The sequence below is a fragment of the Diplotaxodon limnothrissa genome, linkage group LG4, assembly GCF_057381915.1.
Source record: "Diplotaxodon limnothrissa isolate DT_005_m linkage group LG4, D_limnothrissa_male_GT1.1, whole genome shotgun sequence".
NCBI classification, from domain to species: Eukaryota; Metazoa; Chordata; class Actinopteri; order Cichliformes; family Cichlidae; genus Diplotaxodon; species Diplotaxodon limnothrissa.
This window is the reverse complement of record NC_140599.1, coordinates 6,919,696-6,930,723: the sequence shown is the minus strand read 5'-3', so window position 1 is coordinate 6,930,723 and position 11,028 is coordinate 6,919,696. Positions and strand designations below refer to the sequence as shown.

At 40.6% G+C, this 11,028-nt stretch overlaps 1 protein-coding gene across 1 annotated transcript; it reads left to right on the top strand.

Annotated features, from left to right (window-relative positions):
• Positions 1-614: 614 nt before the first annotated feature.
• On the top strand, positions 615-9,809 carry LOC146633154 (uncharacterized). Its single transcript, XM_085352035.1, has 10 exons — positions 615-1,538; positions 1,687-1,719; positions 1,816-1,905; positions 2,950-3,021; positions 7,955-8,057; positions 8,137-8,189; positions 8,297-8,375; positions 8,597-9,093; positions 9,293-9,486; positions 9,651-9,809. Exons 1-10 carry the CDS (start codon positions 1,326-1,328, stop codon positions 9,793-9,795), a joined length of 1,479 nt encoding a protein of 492 aa, XP_085208161.1. The 5' UTR covers positions 615-1,325; the 3' UTR covers positions 9,796-9,809.
• Positions 9,810-11,028: the final 1,219 nt, after the last annotated feature.

Sequence of the window (11,028 nt, the reverse complement as noted above, 5' to 3'; positions counted from 1 at the left end):
TGCATCAAGCAAAAATTTAATTATATGCAACATTCTCTGACTTGAATAAATTAGTTTAACATTTAAACCTATTTTCTGCACATTCCAGCACATAAAATAAAATATTTTTTGTGTTTACACTCACTCTTTCAAATAGATGCAAGTAAAACACAGCAGAAAATAAATAAAGTCAAAGACTCAGCGGTCCTGTTGCTCTATTTTCACCTGTAAAGCAGGACTGGGGGTAGGCGGACGATCTGATTTCCTCGTGTCAGCATTGTTCCCACATCATCATAATTAATGTTGTTCCAGGTTCAACATTGCAAGTGACCAATCACCTTCTTGTGACGTCATTCCTTTGCGACTTCGAAATACCCGCCTTCGAGTATTTCGAAATACAAGTGAAGAAGCGAGAAACCGCCGCCTGTCTGCCGAATTTGAAGTCAAATCGCCTGTCCGCCGAATTTGAAGTCAATTTAGGATACTTTCCTTTAATAAACGGTAAGCATTATACATATGTTCCTCACTTGGCTTGCTGTTTGTTTGCTAGCGATAGGCTACTTGACGACAGCATTAGCTAACCAGTGTTCTCTAGACCAGCGTTCCCCAACTTTTTGGGTGTTTTGTGGCCCGGGGGTTGGGTCAGGCAAAATTGCAGTAGCTTCCCTGATCATTTTACAAACATAAGTGAAGAGAATCTGGACTAAAAGGCCTAGACTTATGGTTGTGTGCTGAATCTATGAATCAAACTATCACCTGGAAACATAATTAACTGGTCCATAGCTGTGAAACTGGACATGAGTTCTTGATTCTATGGAGATTAACAGTAATCCAGAAATTTACAAATTTGTCCTGGTACATCGCGTAAATGTTGTCCCAGGGACATCGCGTAAATGTTGTCCCTGGGACATTGTGTAAATGTTGTCCCTGGGACATCATGTAGAAGTTGCCCTGGGACATCGTGTAGATGTTGTCCCTGGGACATCGTGTAAATGTTGTCCCTGGGACATCGTGTAGATGTTGTCCCTGGGACATCGTGTGATAGCTTGTAAATAATGGAATGAAAATTATTGATTGTTATTAACTTGTGAAAAAGAAGTGTAACAAATCCACATGTTATGTTCTTACACCCTTACAGAAACTGTGACTCCTTCACAATGTCAGGTAAATGTCAACTCATGTTGAATAATCAACCAATCAAGCCTTTTATTATCACATGCAATGTTACACGTACAACTGCAATGAAAATTTCACCCCCTTCTGACCATACATATATTGCTTAAACATCACATTGGGAAGACAGGTCGGAAACAGTTAGGAAGGTCAGAAAACAATTTAATTAATAGATGAGGGGAGAGGAGGAGAAAAAAGAACTACAACCAGACAAAGCTCCTAGAAGACTGAAATGGATGATGGTTGCAGCATGCAAAAAGAAAATGATATCTGTTGACTACAGCGTATGCTTTCTCACAGATTACCTTGTGGGAGTAGCTGGACCAAACTCTATTGGTATTTCAAGTTTGAAATCCCTGTTTGACCAGACTAACATTTCAGATGAGGTACCTCTTGACATAAAAATCCTTTTATGTTGTCATAAAACTAATGTTAAATTCTGCTTTAAATACACTTTATTGTACAATTTACTTAATGAATCGTATTCCTTAGTTCTGTTTTTATTTATATGTATTTATTTATTTGTTTTATAAGGTAATAGATGGCCTAATCTATTTGCAGTGTGAGGTATGTTGAAAAGCTTGTTTGATCATAATGACATAGCATGTTTACGTTTTTTGTAATGTATTTGAAAACATAGGTGTATTTATGTTATTTTTATAGAATTTCCCTCACATTTATCCAATACCAAGCCAAATCACTGGAAAAATTTTGGATGGGTCCACAAGAGCACAAAGTGCATACTTTTTGAAGGTATGACTTGGACTGTGGTAACTATGTTCTTATCACAAAGGGTTTATAAGTTGCCACTATAAACAAACAGCATTTTCCAAAATTGAAGCCTTGTCAGAAGAACCTGAAAAATACCTTTCTGAAACCTTTTCTGTGTAAAGACTTGTTCAAAAGCAATGCACACAGATTAAAACATTTCTGTCTTGGCCAACTGATAATGTCATGGTCGCTGTGTGGCAGGCAGGATGAGGACCCAAAATGCAAACTCACGGACTCAGGGGATAAACTCAAAATGCAGCTTTATTGCTGACAGGTGACAAACGAAAGCAGTGATACCAAAGCAATACAAAACTAAACTACACTGGGAAAAGCTAATTGTAACATATACCAGAAGACACGGGGAGAACCACACACAGCATGAGGGAGAACGCGAACGCCGAACAGAGGGAGACGCAGACAGAAATACACAGAGGGTTAACGAGGAAAGTGGGAACACACGGGGAACACAGCTGACACAGATAACCATAACGAGACAGGGCGGGGTGAACATAACACTGACGGGAGACGGGCAGAGTCAAACAGGAAGTACAGAGGTTCAGACAGGAGGAGAGAGAGCACGGGGAAAACACAGACATAACGGGCTGGGGAAACATGGAATAAAACATAAGGAGAGACGAGGGCTCACAGATACACAGAGGGGCACACAGGGGGTAAAAGCCACGAAGGGAAAACACTTAGGGAACAACACAACAGGGCAACTCAGGAAACATGGCCTAAATAGGGAACAAAATACAAACATACAAGAAAACTAAGAATACTGGGCCAACATGGCCCAGGACCATGACAGATAAAGAACACCAAAAATTGAGTGGTGCGTGTTGAGTCTGTGGTCTTGATTTGTTTTGTACACACTATAGAAATTAATTAATGTAAACCAAAAATGACACTTTCTATATGTTTGTGTATCTGCAGAATTAATTACAAGTCTCACCTGACAAGCTTTTGCAGTTTTGCAGTGTCATTCTTGACAGAAAAACATACTTGTCACATTATTTTTATTTCCAGAAAAACATCTTTCAGATGTATGAGAAATTGATTGGAGCCTGTCTGGAAAACGGCAGCCACTGGACCTTGTTTGTAAGTTGCACAGATTTTGCACTCTCTCTAGTGCATGATACTTTTCAGTGTCCCTCATTAGGAAAGCTCAAGGCCCAAGCCTACCATATCCATCTTTTTACAAAGTTTTGTGACATACCCAAGAGGACCATAGTCTATATGAATTCATTTGGCGAGTCGGAGGTCAGAAAAAGTGCGGTGTTGAAAAACTGGAGGTAATTAATTAACATATTTAACATAACATATTTAATTTAATTGAAATCATTACCGAACGTGGTTATTGATTTCTCTATATGCTTTTTATTTGTAATAACTGCGATCTCTCAGCTCATTTGCTTCAGCAAGAGGCTGCGCTGGAGAGTGGACCTTGTAATGTTTGCATGCCTCAAACATTAATGATCACACCCTCGGTAATTCTCAGTTCCATTCTTTTATTCTCAGGCTTGCAGCGATAACACAGTCTGCAGCGCTAACTTGTTCATTTTTTTCGTTTCCTGTTCGACCTTTCAAAATAAAACATCTGTAAACATCACAATCACCTCCTTTTTTTTTTTTTAACCAAACTTATATATTCAGCGAGGTGAATTATTAATCTGAACCTATGACAACGACACCTAATAAAATTACTGAACGTTCTTATTACTTGAGTTTCTCCACACCTAAACATCACTTAAACAGCACTGCGTTTGCACAGATCTGTGACTAAACACTATCAACATTCAACACTATAATACTGGTCACAGTGTTAGATTCAGGAACAACAAACATGTTACACGCAGCGTAACTTTTAACTGGTCACTCAGATATTCAAGTCTTAGATCTGATGTAATCAGACAGATGCATAGGTGCGCGTCTGTTTGATCTGACTGGGTATCTGGGCTTGTCTGTTAAGGCGGGGTCGACATGCCGTCCAGGTGGGGCATCTTCAAGTCCATGTCTGATTTTCTTGAAGAATGAGGCATTCCTGACAATTGAGTGTCCATCCCGTGTAGCTGTAATTTCAGAACCCTTAACCTTAGTCACTTTGTAGGGTTTTGCATTGTATGGTGTGGATAATTTGTTGTGCTTGGGTTGGCGATGCAGCACTGTGTCACCCGGACTTAGTGAGTGTGGTCTGGCGTGACGAGTTGCATCTGCGATCACCTTCATCTTGATCTTTGCACTATCATCCCTTGCTCTCACTTCAGCATCTGAACACTTCCGTGGAGTGGTGTTAACGAAAGGGAGCTTGGTGTATAGCTGGCGTTGAAACAGTATTTCAGCTGGTGAACTCGCTGTTGTGCTATGAGGTGTAGAGCTGTACTCACGAAGAAAGATGTTTAGCTGCTGTTTCCATGGTGTGCCCTGCGTCTCGGCAACTCTCAGTGCTTTACCTAGGGTTCTCATGAATCTCTCAGCAATGGCATTCGCCTGAGGCCAACAAGGTGTGATTTTGCGATGATGGAATCCTAGGTAGTCTGCAAACTGTGAGAAAGCCTCACTGTTAAAAGGAGGACCATTGTCAGTTTTTACTGTCCTTGGGATCCCAAACATGGAGAACACTTTGTCAATTACTGGGATAACAGAAGATGCTGATGTTGAGCGTACACTTTCAACGACTGGATAGCGAGAATACTCGTCTGTGATGACGAGCAGGTATTCCCCCGTAGGGAGTGGTCCATAAAAGTCTGCACTGACACTGTGCCAGGGCGTTTCCGGTAATGGTGACATCTGCAGAGGGTCAGTGTGTGTGACAGGTGTGCTAGCTTGGCATGGCAGACAGTTTTGAACTGCAGATTCTGCTTTCCGATCGATCTCTGGGAACCATACTTTGGTACGTAGCAGCGCTTTGGTCTTGACGATACCCTGGTGCCCTTCGTGTGCCAGCTGTATTGCTCTTTCTTGTAGGATAGTTGGAATGACTATCCTCGTGCCTCTGAGGATGAAGTCAGATGAGTCGGCTACTGTTAGTTCACTTTGAACATGTTTGAATGATTTCAACATGTCAGCATGCTGGGATTTATCTGTTAGATGCCACGTGTTGTTTCTGATGTGACCGATGACTTCCTGCAGAACCTGGTCTTTCAGAGTCTCTGTTTTTATCTCGTGAAGTGTCATGGCTTTTGGGGTGGAGTGATAAGAGAAGAAATTGACATACTCTTCTGCAACCTTACATGCACGAGCACTTTCATTCTCCTGTGTTGGCACTGGGTGACGTGACATAAAGTCAGCTGGATTATCAGCACCTTTTCTGTATTCCACTCTGAAGTTATATGGCTGAAGTCTCAGTCCCCAGCTTTCTATTCTGGCAGGTGGTTTTGATCTTGGGTTATTCCAGATGATTTCGAGTGCCTTGTGATCGGTCACCAGTGTGAATGGATGTCCATAAACATACAAATGGAAATGTTCGCAACTCCACACAATGGCGAGTGCTTCTTTCTCTGTCTGCGAGTATCTCGTTTCCACATCACTCAGTGCTCTGCTTGCGTATGCAATAATGTGTTTCATCCCCTTTTCATCTTTTTGACAGAGAATGGCACCCAGTCCTACTGGACTAGCATCAACTATCAGTTCAGTCTGTCTGCTGGGATAGAAGTAGGACATCGTCGTGTCGCTTGTGAGACTGACCTTGAGTGCCTGCAGCGCAGTTTCTTGGTCTTGACCCCATGTCCAAGGGGTGTCCTTGTGCATGAGCCTGCGCAGTGGCTCAGAGTCCCAGATGAGTAGTGAACGTCGTAATGTAGCGGCTGTCGGGGTGTAATTCAAGTTGGTGGTATCCTGCCCTGAGATCAAGTTTTGAGAACACCGTAGATCCATTCAGCTCATGGATTACATCATCAATCGTGGGCGTGACGTGTCGTTCTCGTTCGATTGCAGTGTTTGCTTGTCTCATGTCCACACATATCCGTACGTCATTCGGATTCTTTGGTTTTGGCAGTGTTACAATGGGTGAAACCCACGGTGTTGGTCCTGTAACCTTTTCAATAATGTCATCAGCTTCTAATTTCTGAAGTTCATCCTCCACTTTTTGACGTAAATGAAAAGGAACACGTCTGTGTGGTTGACAGGTTGATTTTACATCTGTGTTTATGTGCAGTTTCACTTGAAAATCTTTGAGTTTTCCAATTCCCTGGAAAAGTTCTGGGTGTTTTTCTACTAGCTTGTCTGCAACAGAACGTTGAGACTGAGAAGAGACCGCAGTCACAATATGGAGGAGTCCCAAGGCTTTTGAGGTTTCAAAACTCAAAATATTGAAACCTCCTCCTTTAATGACAAAGAAGGAACACCTAACTGTTTTGTCTTGTTTTTCCACACTGCACCTGAATGCACCACACACAGGGAGAGACGTAGATGAGTGGTATGGGTAAATCTTGATGTCTGTAGACGTCAAAGTAGGACGTGGTGTCAGTTTGTTGTAGGTAGCTTCAGTTAAGCAGTTAGCAGTGGCCCCAGAATCGATTAGCACCTGTATCTGGGTGCCCATTACTCTGATTTCAGTATGTGGGAGTTTAGGATGTTTAGCTGTGTTCACCACATATACATAGGCGTCATCACTGCTGGATGTGTGCCCTGTCTCCACATGTGCAGTGCTATCTGTTACTTGATGAACCGTTTGCGGTGGCAGATTTTTCTTATACTTCTTTCCACAATGTGTCTCTTTTGTCTTTGAGCGACATTGCTTTGCAAAATGATTGTATTTGCCACAAGAATTACAGATTTTGTCTTTGGCTGGGCAGCCTTGCTCATGAGGATATCTGCCTCCACAGTTTCGACAGCGGTTATTCGGCTGCCATGAGGGTGTCCATTTGTTTCTCGCCGTGGTATCACGTCCTGTTTTGTGCTGTACTTTATTAACTGCAGCTGTCTTGTCAGCTTCCATCCCTGTAGCTTGCAATTCAGACAACTCACATGCACGCCTGTGATTTAATAGATCATCCAACGTTAAATCAGGTTCTCTGAGTGCTTTTCTACGCAGCTGTGATGATGTACAGCTTTGGATAATTTGTGTTTTGATTTCTGCAGTCATGTCTGCAAACTCACAGTTTTTGGCTAGAATCCTAAGCCTGGTGTGATAGTTGTCCAACGTTTCACCTGACTCTTGCACCGCTTTCCTGAACAGATAAATCTGATACTGCATGTTTTTCTTAGGCGCAAAGTACGCTGACAATTTCTGTTTTGTATCTGCGTACTTGTCGCCATCCGTTGCTAACGTGTCGTAAACGTCATGCACTTTTTCACCAGCCACATGCAGCAATAATGCTCTTAATCTTGCATCTCCAGTAATATTCATTGCGGTGGTGTAGTTTTCAAACCTCTGAAGCCATTTCGTCCAGCGAGGTCCGACGGAACCGAGGTCGGTCTCCGTGTCGAAGGGTGGAAGTGGAGTAGCGTGTGCAGCCATGTTCTTGTCTCTTAAGCTCCGGGTAGGGCAACTTTCTTCGTCTTGCTTTGGTTGTAACCTTTACTCTCGTCGCCAATGTAATGTTTGCATGCCTCAAACATTAATGATCACACCCTCGGTAATTCTCAGTTCCATTCTTTTATTCTCAGGCTTGCAGCGATAACACAGTCTGCAGCGCTAACTTGTTCATTTTTTTCGTTTCCTGTTCGACCTTTCAAAATAAAACATCTGTAAACATCACAGACCTTGTCACATGTGAGCCACCCACATCAACAGGATGGGAACTCATGTGGAGTGCATGTCATAATGGTACTGAAAACTATAGCTTTAACCTATATAAGTAATGTTTACATTTTTGCCTATTCAGTTTTTAAAGCCTTAGAGGCAGGATGGTAAAATCTCAATTTTTTTTGTAGATTGAACCATTTCAGCAGTAATGCTTTGCTTTGGTTGCTCTGTTTTTTTTTTTTCTTGGGGGGGGGGGGGGGGGGGTTAAAAACAAACAAACATTTCTTTGTTAATCTAATTCTTTTTGTTCTTTTTTTTTTTTTTTTCTTCTTCGTCAATTATTAGTTTGCCCAATCTCTCATTGACGGTAAAACACAAGTGGAGGAGTACAACACTGAAATCACAAAGCTCAGGTCCCGACTTTGCCACTACTTATTTTCCTCAATAGGTAAAGATAAAATTAGCTGCCTTCTTTTTCTCTAACATTGGAAAATGTAACTTGTACTGAAACAAATTATATTTTGCAGATCGAACTAGGAAGTGCAGTCAGTGCTGGTGTGTGATTGCAGCCAAAGACCGGGTACACTATGACATGTCCTTAGCCATATAGATTGTTTATTTAATGGACTTTGTTCATTTGTTTTTTGTTTGTTTATTTCTTCTTCTTTTTTTTTTTTTAATTCACAGGTGCAGTGCCAGAAATGTGGTGCATACAAGCACATGCGTTGTTCAAAGTCTGTTTGTGGCATCTGTATCTTCTGTGAGAGTAAGTCACAATATAACTAAACAATGTCCAAAAATGTTTAAAGTGAAATTTTTTTTCGTAATTTTGCCTTTGCACACCAGGACTGTGTAATTAAAGTGGACGTTTCAAGATCCAGTTTTTACACAAAACTATTTTAGACATAACTGTGTCGTATTGTGGGGATTTCTCTTCACAATTAAATTGATATAGTGCTGTTTATATCATTCTTCTTTATGTAACAGCACAGTGCAGCACAGCAGAGGGAAAGGAGTTGTGCAGCATAGTGGGTGGCTATACAGGAGGAGCAATAGAAGTAGCCAGTGAAGAATGTCATCAGGGAAAGCATCAGGCAGCGAATGACAAAGGAAAAGTTCCTAAGGGAGAGAATATCTGCAGCAAATCGACAAGTAACAGTGAGATAGGAAGACTGACAGTCAGAGATGAAGGTACACAGACTGAAAGAGATGAAGGTACACAGACTGAAGACAACGAAAAAGAAGCAGAAGTATACGGCACAAGTTTGAGTACAGATAATGCTGCTGCTGATGATGTTGACAGGATCGATGCAGATACAGAATTCCAAACTGATTCAGAAGGAACTAGTACAGTTTACAGAGTGCATGGTCGCTTATCTGTACCAAGCTCAAAAAAGAAAACCTACACAATAACAGAAGACGAGATCAAGCGCAGAATCAACGCAGAGAACATGTCAGTTCATGTTTTCAGAGGTTTGATTGGGGTAGGTATACATTTCGTGATTTTGATGTCACCTGAAATAAATCCGGGTTACTCGTATCAATGAAGTGACAATGTGGCTGGAAATTGTGCATTTGCTGCAACATATACACAATTACACCATGTAAACAAAAGCATTTAACTTTGTGCGCGTGTGTGTGTCTCTCTCTGCTCTTTTGGTGTTTGCACTTTTTCTTTTTTAGGGCCGTAAAGCCAAACTGCCCGCAATGATTCTTGACAGGCCTAAGAAGGCCAAAACTAAAGTAACAGTGTTTAGTGTTCTGAGTGAAGAGGAGGCTGGGGAGCTAGCCCTCGGGTTTGCCGGAAGATTGGCCTGCGATGTCACAACAGACATGGTCTGTAAAGGCATCGACCATTCAAGTGCTGATATGACAAAGTAAGTTAGTAAAACAATATGAAAGTTCTATCTTTTTTGGTATTATTTGTCATTTCCCCGTATTTGTAATTTCCCACGTGTGGGACTAATAAAGGTTATCTTATCTTATCTTATCTTATTTGGGTTATTGGTGTAACATTGTTAATCTTACTTTCTAATAACAGACAGACTCTTCTCAAAATCCAACACAATCTTAAACATGAACTGACTGATTCCTCAACCTTCAGTTTGCTGACACACACCTTTGGCCCCGCTGCACTGGATTCTGTCATTTCATTCCTGTGTGAAAAACTTGATCTTGTCTCTTAAATAATGAAACCTTTTGTGACTTTTGTTTGTTCTGTAAATCATAATCTTGAAAATTGTTCATTGTTGTTCTAAGTTTGTGTTAACTATTTGGCAAAAATGATTGGTTCCTAATCCAAACAGCATAATGACTGTTCTAACACATATCTTAAAAATGCTACAAAGAAAGAAAATTATCACATATGTTTCAATATGAATGTAATTGTGTCACACTCGGTTTGTAGTAGCTTTCCTGTTTTATTTTGAGTTTTGGTATGTTTACACTGTTATTTTTATTTCCCGTGTGTTCGTCTTCCCTTATTAGTTTTACTGTATTTAATTAGTCTGATTTAATAACTTATAATTATTTACTTTCCAGTGTGTATATATGCTCCTCGTTTGGATTATTGTTTGTTTGAGTTCTGCCTGTCTTTTCTATTAAAGATTTGGACTTTTGGACTATTAGTGGACCTCGTAGGTTTTTATTCTGTTCAATTGGTAATTGACTGGGTTTAATTTAGTGGCCTGGAAAACAGGCCGGAGGGGTCTGGTCATTTTAACCCCCTAAGACCCGAAATCTTCCATAGCATGCATTTTTAATTTCTCTTTGATATTTGGGCCGATTGGAACCCGATGAATGTAAAAAGAAAGAATTACCAGGTTTTGTTTTTTTACCTAATTTTTGTTTCTGAGAAAAATGAGAGCCACATATGAGGACATTAATTTGAAATTTCGATAGAACAGTTGCAGTATAATGTCCTCATAACTGTATATCAGGCACTTGTTGATCAAGATTTAGTATTTTGGTCTAAATAACCCAAAATGTGATGTCCACATGTGTGGACGCCAGGCTGGAGTAAAGTGTTAGAGCTATTTATACCTATGTAAACTTTTATACACTGGTTTTTACCTGTCTTGTTTCAGAAAGGTTTAAAAGGGTAATGTCCACAGTTTATTTGTTTATTTATTTGTTTGAATTCAACATATTTTATTAAAGTAATTGAGCTTGAACACAGAAAAAACTGAATCAAATAATCATAAAATCAAATCACTTGCACTATACTGAAGTCTAATCTACTCTGAGCTAATGCCGGTTTCCAACACTAATGATCGGGTGAAGGAGAGAGATGAGGGTGTGCACGGCCACTGGTGCTCTTATCCCTGTTCTTTGTGATACAATCCAACAGGAAAGCAGTCAAACCCTTGGACATTAGCCAAGTTAACGTTCACAAATATATACACACAGAGGAACTCTGA